Here is a 16,948-nt window from a genome sequence, read left to right on the forward strand (position 1 = left end):
TAGCATTTCATAAATAAATTAGGATTTAAATGGTTATGTGCAGGACAGCTTTGGTATAATTATAAGGATCATATGGAGATATGACAAATTGAGTAGCAAGAAGTAAGTCACATGCCTGCTCATCGGTCGTACATTGGAGAGGGGCAACATCACATGCTTATATCAAAACATAACAAATATATGAAATAATTAGTTTACTGACTGACAGTTACCTTTTCTAGATTTCATGTTGATCAATAAATATTCCATAAAACAAAAAAAACTGTTACTTACAATGCTGCATAAGAATCACATTACATTCAGTTAATAAAATATGTAATTTTATATGATGTTCTCAGTCACAACTTTTAGATTTTTCCCCACAGAAAGTACTAAAAAGATTCTGAAGAGGAAGGAAGTTGTCACAGTAACAATTGTGTGTGTGTGTGTGTGCGCGTGTACGTGTGTGTGCGTGCATGCGCACGTCTGTGTAGGGCCACAAGGGGACAACCAGGAACATTGTCCAAGAGAGGCCCAATGCATGTGAACTTACTGCATTTAATGATACACACAGAGGAAATGTTGTCTCGGCTTAGGAATGTCACAAACTGGCCCTGCATGTGTGTGAAGGGAGGGAGAGAACGAGGGATGCGTGGATGGGTGAGGGGACAGAAACATATCGAATGGAGAGATGAGAAGTCGCAGAGGCTGTGTAAAATGGCTATTGTCATATTCTTGCACAGTTTTGAATGTTAAATGAATCATGCACGACACATACAGCTGAAACACAAAACAAAAAAAGATTGAATACTTGGGGAAGTTGCCAGAAACAAAAGCTATTCTTACAGCAGTGGGAGGCGATAAAACTGGCAGTGAATAAACCTGATGAAAACATAGATTATCTTCACTGTCTCTGATTCCTGCAGATAAGAGAAGAAAAACTGTTTGATGCCACCATCACCCACACATTCTTTTGTAACAGTCTGTCTGACTGACCCAGGAGTAAACTCCTCTTAGCCGTCCTACCATAAGGGAGAAGAGTAAATCAGATTACATTACATTACATTGTATTTAGCGGATGCCTTTATCCGAAGCGACGTACAAAATGTTGCATTCTCTCTCGGAATGGTTTCACATGAGAACTGAACTATAACCTTTCACACATCCAGACCACGCGTAACCGGAGACAACCGTCGACCGCACACCGCCGCCCGCGCGTCTGCGGACGCGGGACTTTCCCTGGCTCACGCGGCAAGCCCGTTCTCTCTCATGCTAATTTTTTCCCCCATGCACATCATCTCGTGACCCGGAATACGTATTCTACTCGCGACCGGCCTCCGCGCCCCCCCGCGAGCCGCAGACTCCCGCGCGGCGACCCGGTTTCCCCCCCCCCCCGCGACGTCCGGCGAGCGCTCCCTCAGACCGTGGTGATCTGGTCGACGACGCGAGTGCTGTCCCCCATCTCCACGCACTCGATCTCGCCCCGGCTCTCCGCCCCCTTCTTCCCTTTCCTCTTCTTCTTGGAGGGCGGCAGGAAGGTGAGCAGGACGGGCAGCACGGCCAGGCAGTGGAAGAGGGTGACGACGGCGGAGAGGAAGAGGCAGCGGAACAGGGTGCCGGTGAGGTTGGAGGGCACGGCGGCCAGGGGCAGCAGGGCCGCGCCGTGGCAGAGGCAGCTCTGCAGGACGGGCACGCCGTGCCGCTCCAGGGCCACCTTCACCCAGCGCGTGCGCGTGCACTCGCGGCCCAGGGCGAAGGTGGCCAGCAGCGGGCCGCACGAGTCCACGGCGTAGTTGAGGCTGTGGATCAGGCACAGCACCGACACGCAGTCCATCTCCACCCGCCACAGCGTCATGAACCCGATCACGCCGAACTCCACCGACGCCGCCGTCACGGTCAGCCACACGTTGACCAGCGAGTCGGCCACCAGGAAGGCGGAGAAGAAGAGCAGGAACAGGGCGGCGATGCAGGAGTTCTTGAGCGGCGCGCCCACCGAGGACGCGTAGCGGTCCATGTAGACGAAGGAGGGGTTGAAGATGATGAACTTGATGCGGGAGGTGAGCGACAGCTTGCGCAGCGTGTCCAGCAGGGCGCGCATCTCCTCGCGCTTGTTCTCCGTGGTCTTGGCCACCAGGAACATGCGCGACGCCACCACGTCCACCTCGCTGTCGGCCAGCCGGCCGAAGATGATGTCGTCGGCGAAGTGCAGGAACTGCGGCTGCTTGAGGAAGCCGGCGCGCAGCCGCTCGGTGAAGTCGCGCCTGGCCAGGCCGGCGCTGACGTTGAGGCCGCGCAGGTAGCCCAGGTAGCTCTCGAACCAGGAGATCCGCTCGAAGCCCTTGGTGTACTCCAGCAGGTCCTCCTGCACGCTGGCGTTCCAGTACTCGATGGACTCGTAGATGTAGAAGCCGATCACGGGGCTGTAGCTGCTGAAGTACTTCTGCTGGGCCCGCGTGTAGGCGATGGTGCTGGTCTCCGTGGCCACCACGGCGCTCAGGTCCGAGCCCTCGCTCACCTGCAGGTAGCCCATGAGCGCGAAGGAGACGTAGATCAGGTAGAAGAGGATGACGAAGGGCTTGACGTAGGTGTTGGTTATCCACTCGCAGTAGTAGCGCTTCATGAAGGCCACCAGCAGGTGGCTCTCGTACGCCCGCAGGTCGCCCAGCTCGGAGGCCTCCTCGTTGAACTGCGTGTACATGAGGAAGCGGTACCAGGCCGGCTTCTGGAGCAGGAGCTCGGGCTTGGGCACCTTCTTGCAGAAGAGGCTGTGCTGGTAGTTGTTCTCCATGTACCCGGTGAAGACCAGGTTGGAGCCGTAGAAGGTGAGGATGTAGAGGTAGTTGAAGAGCACGGAGATGCAGGTGTTCTGGCAGAAGAGGCGCACGGCCTCGATGTTGGTGAAGGGGCTGGCGCCGATGCCGAACGTGACCAGGTACAGGGCGGTGCTGGCGGTGAACGGGAGCATGCAGTCCGAGAACACGGCCGCCACGCGCTCCTTCACGTGCTGGTCCTCCCGGGTCCGTCGCCATGACGACAGCATCTCAAAGGTCCCCAGCAACCCGTGACCTAGTAAAGAGCAAATATCTTTTAGCTTTTGATATGCACTTTAAGTATTTCACTCATATTACACTTACTCTTACTCAATGAGCACAGATCTTTTTTTTACAATGTCGGGAAAACATTTTATAGATTAATTAACAAATTAGGCGGCACACAAACACACAAAAACAAACAAACAAAAAAAAACAAATAAAGATCCAAAATGTCATGACAACGGTAGAAGAATTTCAGCACACCGCTCCACACACTGAGGCGATTGAAATTGCAGAGCTGCAGCGGGATCACAGCAGAACACAACTTGAATCCTACGGGCTGACAGGAACAGTGTTAGAACAGCATCGGTTCACCCTGCCCCCGGCCTCCCCGGGCCCCACACTAGCATGCAAACCCGTTTTTACGGATGAATGTGCCTGTGAGGAAATTGATTCTTAAACGAATGGCTTCTGGCATGTGGCGATAAGAGCCATTATACAGGTGGATGGCCGTTGTACTGTAATTACTACAGCACATTTTTATTAGAATCGTTCTTATTAGAATCCCACTTAAGCTATGTCTCTGTATCCCTGCAGTGAGGGATATGAGTTCAGGAGCATCTCTAAAGGCATAAGAACCTTTCCGGGCCCTTCCAGCACTATCACTCTGAATGAATTCAGCCCGTCTTTGAAGCTAAAATACCCACACTCACTTCATCTGCGCCCACGCCCAGGACATGAAGGGACCCCTCCATGGGGGGTCAGAAGTACCACAGGACAATCACTTTTGTGATCCAAAATCGTGATGCAAAAATACACAGTGAAATTAGAATAAGGCTCCAAAGATCATGTTTTATCTTCTCTGTCAATTGTAACAGGAATGTATTGAATGTGTGGTTTTGACTGAAGGACAGGAGACAAAATGAGGTTTAAAATGCACGTCTGGACGACCACTTTAATATAAGACCATTGCTTTAATATAAGACCATCACTTTAATGTAAGACCATCACTTTAGTATCTAAGATGTATCTATGTATCTATGAAGGATGGATTTCTGCTATATTTTTATTTAAATGTACATTGCCCTTGTTCTTCTTCCCTGCCTTCTTACCTGTTCACTGTCTCCCTGTCCATACGGTCAACTACTGTTGCTCAGAACAGGGGGTGGAGCTCAGGTGGGATATAACTCAACTGGAAAAGGATTAATGGATGAAGCGGAAAAAAAAGACTGGAAACCTTTTCTCACCTACCGTAAGCGCGTTCGACGAAACGACTGAACGGACACGCGGTTATGATAAAAAGGTCCGAGAGCCTCACCCAGCATGATGAAGGGGATTCCCAGGAAGGTGGAGTTGTAATTGCCGCCGGCCAGGTTGATGATGCCGGCGGAGGTGAGCGTGGCCAGGCCCACGCTGACCAGCGCCAGGAGGCCCAGCCAGGGCTTGGTCCGCACGCAGTCCCGCATGGAGCAGCACAGCACCGCCAGCGACGCGCACACGCACAGGCTGACCAGCAGGGGGCACTCCGACACCTTGGTGGTCTTCTGGAAGTCGCGCTGGGGCGAGGACGAGGTGAAGGGGTAGAGGGTGATCTCGGGGTGGCTCTCCTGGTAGAGCTCCAGGGCGCGGCAGAACTGCGCCTCCCAGCCGGTGGCCACCATGTCGTTCAGGGGGTTGGCCGCCTGCAGGTGGTAGGTGAGCTGCAGGGCCCGGGCGGAGCGGACCGCCTTGCGGCCCGCCGGCTGCACGCCGCCCAGCTGGTGGCCGATGTAGGCCTCGCGGCCGTCCTGCAGCGTGGTGATGGGGTAGCGCAGCGGCGGGGCCGAGCGGTTGTAGGCCCACGCCGTCCGCAGCCCCTCCAGGACGTGCAGGATGTCGTCCACGATGCAGCTGCTGTTGTCGTCCAGCAGGCAGAGGTGGGCGAACGTGTAGTTGAACCCCAGCACGTGCACCTGCATGGCGGTGACGGCGCTGTGGAGCTGCGGACACAGAAACGCCGGGCCGTCACAAACGGGGAAAATGGGACACGGTCGGCATTTTAGCCAAAGCGCTGGACAATTTGATGTTTCCCATTCACGCCGTTCATACGCACACTCGCACGCCAACGGCGATTGGCTGCCGCGCACGGCACCGACCAGCTCATCAGGGCGTTTCTTGCTCAGGGACACTTCGACACACCCGGGGGCGGGATCGAACCGGCAACCCTACGACCGCCAGACGACTGCTCTGACCGCTTGAGCCAATGTCTTTAAAATCCAATCGCCCCTCTTCTATATAAGAGCTAACCTTTGTGAGGTGGTTAGGGGCAGAAGACAAGGTCTTTCCTTCAAATGTTTTGGTGCTCAAACTTGACTAAAAAGAATTTGCATGTGCGTGTAAAATGATGTAGATAATCTATACTTCTCTTCTCTTTCTCACTTCTCTCAACAAATCCATCTATCATCTCCTTTCAGATCTCTCCCTCCACATTAATCCATCTTTCCTCTGTGAAAATAAGAACCTTACGCAATAAGTCTTAATTATGCACATTTTACACATACTTGGCACGCTGAGAAAATCGGAAAGGTGACTCATCTGGTAGGTATCTGCCTTCAGATGTAGAAAAATCCTTACCCCTGTTGAAAATGCCCTTTACCTCCACCGGTATGTCAGTTGCAATGCAATGGGGAGCTAGACTATGTTTTTTTTCTTCCCCAGACTGCCTTGAAGTGAGCAACAGTGAGCAAAGACAACATACCATTTTGATTCAGTCAACTCAACTCAATTCACCGAAAAATCCTCAATTATAATTTCGTGGATGTATAACACAAACACACGCATCGGATGCTGTTCATTCACTAAAAAAGGCTTTTGGTACGGTGTGCACTTGACGTTCACGATGTGTGCAGTTTCATGAAGGTGTAGCTGTGGTTCCATTTCAATTCAACAATTTCTGGAACTGAATGGACATTACAAGAGCTTATTTAATTCCCAAACTAAAACTAACATCCTTCGTAAAATGTGTCTGCATGTCCACAGTTGTAAATAAGTCTGTATTTAACATGCAGTTGTTGCTTGCCTTGCATCTCCGTCAATTACTGTCAGTGCAATGGTAATTAATTCATGAACATAGAGGATTCCGGTCGCATTAATCAGAGTAATTGTTTGATGTATTTCGATAAAAAGCTGCTTGCTGACAGAAGAAAAAAAGTACATGTGAGAAGATCGGAGACAACTTGGTGGTCTTACTCAAACACTGTGTCATGTTTTGTTCTTTTTTTTTTGCTGAGACAAGAGACATCAAGTTGTCCCTTGACAACCGTATCCGGTTTCAGAAGGAGATTTGAAGGTTAGTGAGGCAGACAGGTCTGTATGTGAGCTGATGTAATGCGTGCAGGGTAATGGGTAAAAATGTTCTCCTAGGTCTGCAGGGCTTCCAGTCTCAGAGTTTCTATTTTTCAGGCTAGCCAGAATATTTTCGGACCATAACCCATTCACCCCTGGGACATTACACTCTGCTTTTGCTGCCCACGGGACAAAGATCCCTTTTCTGTTCCCCAAAAAGGCATATGTGCTCTTTTTATGTTTCCAGTTTCATAACAGGATGGCAGGGGTAAAGGTCTCGCCATCCTGGCAGTAGCTGTATAAAAGCTGCATTAACAAATGTGCTAGCGCCCTCCGGTGGAGGATCCAGGGAGTGCAGGAATTGCAAGCACCCTCCAGTTACCTATTTAATTCATTAGCCATACCACAGGTTACACAACTGCTTGCAATATTGAATAACTGTTACTTTAGTAAAGTAAAGTACAGCAAAAACTATGTACTGATTTAACTATGCTGTACTACGGTATATCTTACAAGGCATACCAAGACCAACAAGATGTCATTAATATAGACCTAGTTCATTTGTACATTACATTTACATGACATTATAGTTAGATGCTTTTATACAAAGTGACTTGCAGTTGATTAGACTAAGCAGCTAATCCACCCTGGAACAATGTGGGGGGTTAAGGGCCCAACAGCCACCACTTAAGGACAGCGATAATATCCAAAATGAAATCAGATTTTAGCATTTATTAGCTGTTATTTATTAACAATTTAGAATAATTTATTCATGAGAGGAAAAAGGTTAAGTGGGGGGGGGGGGGTGTGGGAGAGGAGGACGAGGGGCTGGACTGCTTCATTATAAGAGCATTTAATGTCACAGTTTAGTGATGATTCCTAAAATGGCAATACATCCATCCATCCATTATCTTAACCTGCTTATCCTGAACAGGGTCACAGGGGGGCTGGAGCCTATCCCAGCATACATTGGGCGAAAGGCAGGAATACACCCTGGACAGGTCGCCAGTCCATCACAGGGCACACACACCATTCACTCACACACTCATACCTACGGGCAATTTAGACTCTCCAATCAGCCTAACCTGCATGTCTTTGGACTGTGGGAGGAAACCGGAGTACCCGGAGGAAACCCACGCAAACACAGGGAGAACATGAAAACTCCACACAGAGGCCCCGGCCGACGGGGATTCGAACCCTGGACCTCCTTGCAGTGAGGCGGCAGTGTTACCCACTGCACCATCCGTGCCATGGCAATACATAGTTCATTAATAAAATAATAAATATAAAAATTCAACCAATTCACTGAAAAATCTTCAATTATAATTTTGTGGATGTACAACACAAACACAAGCATTGGATACTGTTCGTTCATTAAAAAAAGGTTTTGGTGTGGTGTGCATCATGTTCCATGACGTGTGTAGTTTGATGAAGGTACAGTTCTGCTTCCATTACCATTACCAGTACCATTCCATTTCAATTCAACAATTTCCGGAACTGAATGGACATTACAAGAGCTCTTTTCATTCCCAAACTAAAACTAACATCCTTTGTAAAATGTGCCTGCATTTCCACAGTCGTAGATAATCAGTCTGCACTTAAAATGCAATTGTTGCTAGTTTTAGTACAGAAATCTGTTAAATAAATTGAGGAATTTGATCGCATAAGGATCTTATTTGTATTGTATTTATTCTTGCTAATAATCTCTCTCTATTTTCAAGTTCCTTATTTCCCGATATTTTCAAGTGTGTTTTTTGTCAGTGGTTAATTACATTACATTTTTAAAGACACATTTTAAAACCATAACTGGAACACTCCACCTGTAGCTCTGCAACTAATGGCTATACAATTTCCGTGTCAATCTTTGTGAGATCTTTAATGATGGCAGTTGAGAGTGGTGGTTAGGCTTTACCTGACTACCCCACACACACACACACCTCTACGTATCTCTCGCACACTCAATTGCTCACCCGTCCATTAAGTCGTGATTCGTACCTCCAGAATTTGGTCCACATGATGCTGGTCCAATACGTTCCCCCGGCCTGTGGTGACAATCACCCTGCCGTATCTCCCTGGAGTCTGGAGATCCGAGTAAAGAGTGTGTTTGGATCTGTTGACTGGGAACAAGCTGTCCACCAGTTTGCCCTCTATTTTAGCCAGACTGTGTTTGGGGGCCAGTAGGTGCTCCATGTTTTCCTCGACGCGGTAGCGGCTGAAGCTGGCTCCCAGCAGGACGGAGACGAGCACCGGGGCAGATAAGAAGAACACCGGGTGGTTGGCTACAAAGTGGCCGAGTTTGTAGAAAGACGTCCTTAGCCCTTCGCGCAAAACCTGGCGCAACATCCTAGACTGCAGCCAGAGCGGGAGGGAGAGGAAAGGCCTGCGGGATCCGAGCCTCTCCCACCGCCGAGACACCACCATGGGGGGGCTCTATCATAGGGAAACCCGATAACAGAATGTAACACGCAGGGCTAGGCGGTGCCTTGAGTAAAATCAGTTCCACTCAAGTTTCCGTGGTCAGGCGCCGCCACGTTTTGAATACTGGCAGCATGCTTATTCCCATGCACATCATCAAAATGAAATAGGCGATTCTGGATAGCCAATCAAAAATACAGCTACAGCTATACAGCTACCAAAATTACTATCGGATGTTATATACGTAATTGTAGCCTTTATACACTACCCACGCCCCCAAAACATACGCATAATCTTCGCAACAAAGTAATAGCGTTTCTGTTGCTAACATTATTACATGATGTACTGTAAAAAGAACGCGGGGATACAAGCAGATACGTACACTCGCGGGCTATTGTAAGAGGCGCACAGAAGCATTGTTACAAATGCGAGTGTTACATATAGGCTATAGGCTACGTTGAAGAAATGCAGAAAAGTGTCACGACTGATTTGAGTCGGATATATTTGCCGAATATGCAATCAGTTATAGGCTACAAATAGCAATTATGTCAAAAAAAACAGCTGAATACGTTAGACTACAACACACTATTTATAAGCTAAAACATCGATACGACCCTCATACTGAAGTTTACAGATGTTGACATACGAGCAGTCACGTCGCTGCATATTTATCGCTGTGTCATATCTAATCCTTTCACATCTCAATGAACGCACACGTAAGACAGCTTCATCAGCACATCCTTGTTTTCCCATTGCTATATAATGAAACCTGTTTGCTGTAAATTATATGACGTATGCAATCAATTCGCTCCGTCAATCTCAGTAGTTCCAGAAAATAACAAAATAATACCTCAGTAATGCACTGCCTTGGCGCATCAATTGCGGTTTTCCACCAGCGTCACCCCATTGATATGGACGAATGCATGAATAGCGTACAACTTCACACATTTAATCTGTTTTTAGTTGTATTGCACATATTGAGAAGATGTCGTCGTCCACTTAACGCCGAAGTTGACTGAGTATTTAACACCTGAGCAAAATTCAGAGCAACTCAGTCACAAGCCAGCCCACACAGGTGCGTTCTTTTTACTGGTGTGATTATCCGGCTGTCCCTCTGCGTGTTTGTTAGCAGGCTATGGCATGGTTTGCGACGCATCTCGGCTACCTTCTGTCCCCGGCACACATCAAGCGATTATTTGAAAGTGACTGGAAATCTCTTTGTCTTGGTCTTCATACGGTACGCGCTGCTTTCAAATGAAGTATTTAACCAGAACGCTTTGTGCGAAAATAGATCGCGCGAAATAATGTTTGTGATACGCCGTTGTACCCCGCCTTACTTCTGGTCAGCGATGGGAATGCGCATTTTTGTGAATTTTTATGTTCTTGTCGATATAATCCTTCCATCGTCGCCGGTGCCGTTAGGCAAGCCAATTGCTGAATCACCGGTCTTGCAGAAAGGCTGTTTTTTTGCCTCCAACAGCGTGTTGCATCAAAAGGAGGACAAAATCTTGAATGCTCTTTCCACCCTCGCTGTCTTTGGTGCGCTGTCTTGCACACTCGCAGGCGGTGTGGATGGATTGACAGAACAATACAGCCTACATTTCTTACTGTATTATTGTATTCATCTCTGTACGTGAAGGTTAATTGTCTTCTTACTTGCAGTATTGTGGGGTTTATGCACACGTGGAAAGTTTCGCTTTACCAAAAAAAAAAAAAAAAAAAAACCACACACATTAGCTATATACAGTGAGCACCATCATTAATTGGACAGTGATACATGTACTCTAGCACTTTGAGTTTGCAATTTAAGTATTAATTTGAGGGTATTTTCATCCATATCGGATGAACCGCTTAGTCCCCTAAAGTAGCCTAAAGTTAATCATTTTTTATATTTGGTCGCATATCATTTGCATGCAATGACTGCTTGAGGTCTGCGATGCATAGACATCACCTGATGCTGGGTATCTTCCCTGGTGATGCTCTGCCAGGCCTGTAGTGCTGCCGTCTTCAGTTCCTTCAGTCTCCTCTTCAGCATGTAAACTGCATGTTCAGTTGCATTCAGATCCAATGACCCAGTCAAGGATTTTTCCACCCCTTCATTACTCAAGCAGTATGTTCCGGGTCACGTTGCATGAGTGCAAGTGCCGTCCAATAAGTTTCATCTGAGCAGATCAATTATACAGAAATATGTATCCTACTTCGGTCTGCAGTCACATCATTGATGAAGACAAGTGGGCCTGTTCCACTGGCAGCCATACAGGCCCAAGAGCCATAACACCCCCTCCACCATGTTTCACGGATGAGGGGGGATGCTTTGTCTCACAGGCATTTCCTTTTTTAACTCCACACTCTCTCCTTTACTCCACATGTTTATCTTTGTCTCATCTGTCCAGAACACTTTGTTCCAGAACTCTTGGGGCTCTTTTAGGCGCTTTTTTTTTTAGCAAACTGTACTCTCGGCTTTCTGTTCTTCAGGCTTATCGGTGGTTTGCATCTCATGGTCTGTAGTCCTGCTGGTGTAGTCGTCTACGTATGGTAGACTTTGACGCATCTAGGCTACACCTGCATCCAGGAGAGTGTTCCGTTGGGCTGTTGTCAGGAGGTTTTTTTTTTTTCCACCATAAAGAGTATTCTCCCGTCATCCACTTCAGTCTTCCCTGGTCTTCCCTGGTCAACCGGGTCTTCTGTCATACAGTACTTGAGTTCACCAATAGTTTTTTTTTCTTGTTAATGATGAACCAAACTGTTGATTGGGCATGCCCAGGGATTTTGCGATGTTCCTGATTTGATTGATTTTAATTTCTAAGCCATATGTTGGCCAGTTTAATTTGCATCGACACTGCTGTCTTCCTCATGTTGTCACACCCAAACAACAATCTCCAAAGGCAACTGCAAGGTCTCGACATCAACAGTTCGCTTCTGTATTCACTAACAGCACAAATGAATACACCTGCCTAACAAAACATATCTGTGAAGCAAATTCAACAGATACTTGTAATGCCTTAAAATAGGGGGACCATGTACAAAAATCTCTAAACCATTCATCCGATATGGATGAAAATTCCCTCAAATTTAAAGTTACCGGATTGTATCTCATTGTATCCATTCAAACTTAATGTGCTAGGGTACAGAACCAAAATAAAATAAAAATGTGTCACTGTCCATAGAATTATGGTGCTCACTGTAATGAGGTGAGGTGAATTGTGTGGATAGCTGTTCCCACTTGAAAGAATACTTGACATTTATTTTTAACAAAGCAAATAATTAAGGTCTCAGCGTGTATAATCAAAATGAAACCAATAATGCACATGGACACATATCCGTGTGGTCACTAGCACATTTCCCACTTGGTTGTCTCGTATTGGCTGCTGGCTGCCAAGTGGTGATGACTTAAAGATTCTGAGTCTATTTTAGAGCTCAAAGTTCAAATTATTTCTTTCATTATTATCTATCTCTACTTTTACCCAGGCAACAGGACGAAGTTTGCAACCTATCTCTAACAACTGAAACAATGTCATGGGGGTGCCGGTGGCCGCCAGGTTCTTTTTTAGGATTCAATGTTTCCGCACAGTTTCAGCGCTATAGTCAGAGAGTTGCGTCTGCCAATATTATCTCTGCACTAGTAATATTCCCTGACTCATGATGGTGGATTGCGCTGCCAACGTCATCTTATAATTATCGTGTTCCATTCGGTAAAATTGCGATGAAGACAAAGGAAAGTGTTACACCTTTACCTGCACTTTTACCTGACAGCATTCGTGATTTAAATGGGCAGTTTACGTAATATTATAGCGTTCCCAAAAGGCATTTTTTATCAGCGTCCATTGTTCTAAATTAATTAGTTGCATAATATTGTGTTTCACTGTAGCCAACACAAATGACGTGCGAAACTGTGGTAAATGCAGTGTATGAATAGTTGCACAAAGCGGACACAAAAACATTCACAGCGACATTGCGATTTCTCTAGTCACTTTGATGTCATTTTTATTTTTATTTCAGGATGCCTCTCCAGACAATTCAAGGTTTTAGATGTGGGTAATCACCTCGAAATAATTCGGCATCAGTAGAACGAAAATGTCAAAAAGACCAATTCGCCACCAGTGAAAAGAAAATGTCAACAAAAAAAAACAACACACAAATAAAAAGGAAAGGACAACGCAATTTGTTGCACATATCATTTAACTCAAGTTTTATTTTTGCTAAATAAATTATCCCCCAACCCCTCCCCTGATGATACAGGATGTCGAGACTGGGGGGTGAGAGCATAACAATGTTCTCGTACAGCACAGTCACTCCTAAACTGACATAAAAAAAGATTCAGGAGATGTTGGGGAAATAGGTTTTAAGAACAGTGTTGCAAGTTTGAAGCCCTGGAGAGGTACTGAGAAAGGTAACAGAACAGCTTTATTTAGCATCCAGCTGTATAAATAAATAATATATAAGCCATGCAAGTCCCCTTGGAAATGCAGTAAGTGTTGTAGAGTAAGCTTACTTAAAAATGAATTTCAAGTGGAAATTGTCTTATGTAGGAATTATTGGAATTGTTGTCAGATACATGTTGGACATTTGGATCCCTTTTCCATTCATTAACAGTTTGGCAGTGGTTTAGATTAATATAGAAAATGAATACAATTTTTTTGTCTGTTTTTCACATACAGTTCATATTACACATTGGCATATTCATTCTTATTGGTAAAAATCATCTGTATACTGTAGGAATTTCAGGAATACATGGCTGAGATGTGCACCAGCCTCTGCTGCAGTAGGCTATTTTAAATATTAGACAGGATTTATGAAGAATCATATAGTATATTCCCAGGGACTCAACGTGGGATGATTAATGCATGCCTGGGATAAAGTATCTACATTAACACTGCTATATCTCTCCCCAGTGAGAGGGGGTGTGGTCATATCTAAGCCTTGCCCATTTGTGGGCCAGTATCATTTTCTCATTGGCAGGAAAATAGCTCTCTAAATTGTTTCCACGGTAACCCAGGGCTAAATATGCAGGCAGGGTTCACTTCCTTCTCCCCAGAACCTGACACACAGAACAGCTGTTCCCATGGAGATGAAGAACTAAGTACATGATGGTGTGTGCGTTCAGTGCACGTCTTGAATGTGTCTAAGCACAGGATCTTCAAAATGATACTGCTGTTAACCCCACTTCCACACAAAACGGAGCACTCTCTCTTGGGGGAAACGCCAGCATTATTCCTATATAACACCAGGGTATTTATCTTGAAGCTTCTCACCATCTCTGGGCCCGTTGTTTTCTCACCCATACTCACACAGCAATGATCTGCTCATTTGCCATTACTGCACTGGCAATCCTTCCATGTTCCTACCATCACCTGGTAGTACAATTTGGTGCACAAACCAGCATTAAAAAAAATAGGGATTCCCACTTATGGTATACAAGGCTATATGTACTGTATGCATGTGGGCAATTTTCAAACCATCTTATTAAAACGGATTCCCGATGAGGTAGCTATGGTGACCACTGATATAACTTGTAATCCGTTCATAAGATGGCAGAGTTTGGGTTTGGCCGCCAAACCCTACTGGCACACATCTGATGTCTTGGGACATGTATCAGCCAAGGTACATGACTGGGACCCGCAAGGTCGGTGGTTAAAATCCCGGTGTGGCCCCAATAAGATCCGCACAGCCGTTGGGCCCTTGAGCAAGGCCCTTTAACCCTGCATTGCTCCAGGGGAGGATTGTCACCTGCTTAGTCTAATCAACTGTACGTTGCTTTGGATAAAAGCGTCTGCCAAATGCCATTAATGTAATGTAACGGTGCTGCAGCCAGCTGGAGGGCACCCCAATTTCCCTGTGTGGCACCAGAGTGTGCATACATATGTAAAAATAGCAGTAGCAATAGCAATAGAGGTACATTTTGTTATTTGGGAACACTGAGTTCCGAGTGCATTGTGTTGGCCTCTGGCCAAGACCCCGTGTGAAGGACGTCTGACATGGGAGCACCATGTTCGGACGGCTGCCGCGCAGTTTATATAACAGGCTTCTGCTTGACCTTTTGTCCACCCCGCGTTGTACCCGGGGGGCAGCTGTGTGATGAGCCCTAGCTTTCCAATCAGTTGGGTATTGACTAGAGGCTTCCTAGAATAAGGGGTGGGGGATGTGGAGGAGCAGAACAGGAAGTCTGGCTGGACAGATATTTGGCCAGAGGGTAAAATACTGTCTACTTGGATTGGCAGATCTTTCCTATTCTCCTCTAAGCCCATAAGTCAGAGAGCCTGTGTAAGAGACAGAAATAGCACTAAGGGGATCTGTGCCACCACTTAGCCCCCCCCTCTCTCTCTCTCTCTCACTTAGTCACTCTATGTCTTATTTGGAATATATTTTCTTTAATTAAATACAAATACAATTCCTGTCGCAAGTGAGCATGCTTGTGAGAGAGAGAGAGAGAGAGAGAGAGAGAGAGAGAGAGAGAGAGAGAGAGAGAGAGAGAGAGAGAGAGAGAGAGATATGCTTGCATGCCATACATTGTTATATTCTAAATTGTTCTGGTCTTATCAGGCCATCTGACAGGCTTGAAGTCAATTAGTGAGCAGAACTCTCGTCCCTCCTTGGAATAGGACACACTGATAAAACATGGAATATGACTCAATATCCTCAACTGTGTCACAGTTTGGACAAAAAAGGCACATGAAAGGAAATATACCAGAGCTATTGTATGAATTAACATATATACATGTACATATTTATTGGTGTATGACAGTTTCTGTTTATGTTATTGTATAATCATTATTATTAGTTTAAAATAATTTTTTTAATATTATCATTTTATTATTTATGTGTATGCCTTGGTAATAACTACATGCCATTTTTATTTCATGCCAGTAATTTGAATTTAAAAAACATTTTAATTTGAATTCGACATGACCCCATTCCCTTCTCGTGACCTTGAGAAAGCTGTATGCTGCATGTGACTTAAAGGTACAATAGGTCATTTTGGACTTCTAACGGTCAAGAGAGGAATAGCACCAACAAACACCTTCAAACCACAACAATATTTATCCCTCCCCCTTCTCTGTGAATGCTGACATTGAAACGCCATTGGCTGTGGGAATTAGAACCAATTTTCAACCAATGAGCTTGAATTATTGTACAGTTATACAATGTTTTGGTACAGAGTGTTGGGGCTGTCAGCTGTATATTTTGAAACCCAACTGTAAGGACTATAAACACAGGCAGAGGGTGTCTGTGAGCCTTTTTCAATGATAGGAAGGGATTTAGAACGGTCTCGTAACAATGTTTTAACGCAAAAATCTTACCTATTGTACCTTTAAGCCTGATGCACAATACAGGACTGATAATCAAAACGTGGGAGACCCCCACACATGATGACAGATTTCACAGTGCCACCGACCACCCGGGTCCCAGTCAAGCGCCTTAGCCACTAGGCTACAGGCTAAATGATAATCTCGGCTCGATTGCCAGGAGGAGAGAATCGGGCGCAAACTTGGTCTGATTATCCCGTCATAGGCACCAGGCTTCAGGGGTCTATAGTATGGACAGAGCTCCTCCTGTGTCAGTTTACATTTTGTATGTTTCATTACTTTACATTAATGGCATTTGGCAGACGCTCTTATCCAGAGCGACATACAGTTGATTAGACTAAGCAGGAGACAATCCTCCCCTGGAGCAATGCAGGGTTAAGGGCTACTCAACTTAAAACGGTACGGACAGAAAACTCAGAGCTAATGCTAAACTTGGAAGATACTGTGCCAACGTCTTGAACATACTGTATGGAATAGGTAGAGGAAGAGTGCCATATTCTCACCCCTTCATTGGAATTCAGCCCTGAATTCTTTTTTTCACGAGGTGGGTAGCCCTCCTCCCTGGAGGAACCAGCTATAAGTGGAAAAAGGGATGTCAGTCATGTGGAAGGGATAGCCATCTAAAATTACAACATGGACATCTAAAACAACAAGCAGAAAGCGCTATTGCTACTGTTAGAGGCTATGACTGAGGGTCTCACGGGCTGTTTCATTTCCCATCAAGTGCACAGTCATGTAGAGATGCTTTGGCGGCAAGTCATATTCAACAGCCTGACCACCCAGACCCTTCTGATGCCACCAACCCTGAGCTCTGTGAGCACGACGTGGATTAATTCTGATAGACCGTACTGACACAGACGAGCAGGGGACCCCTCAGTCCATCATGTTGCCCGA

The 16,948-nt window shown here is 46.0% G+C and overlaps 1 protein-coding gene across 1 annotated transcript; it reads right to left on the reverse strand.

Moving 5' to 3' along the window:
- Positions 1–695: 695 nt before the first annotated feature.
- Positions 696–9,124, reverse strand: LOC133133087 (patched domain-containing protein 1-like). Its single transcript, XM_061249070.1, has 3 exons — positions 8,331–9,124; positions 4,330–4,990; positions 696–3,045 (listed from the first exon to the last, which is right to left on the reverse strand). Exons 1-3 carry the CDS (start codon positions 8,754–8,756, stop codon positions 1,397–1,399), a joined length of 2,736 nt encoding a protein of 911 aa, XP_061105054.1. The 5' UTR covers positions 8,757–9,124; the 3' UTR covers positions 696–1,396.
- Positions 9,125–16,948: the final 7,824 nt, after the last annotated feature.

The sequence above is a fragment of the Conger conger genome, chromosome 7 (assembly GCF_963514075.1).
Source record: "Conger conger chromosome 7, fConCon1.1, whole genome shotgun sequence".
Lineage (NCBI taxonomy): Eukaryota > Metazoa > Chordata > Actinopteri > Anguilliformes > Congridae > Conger > Conger conger.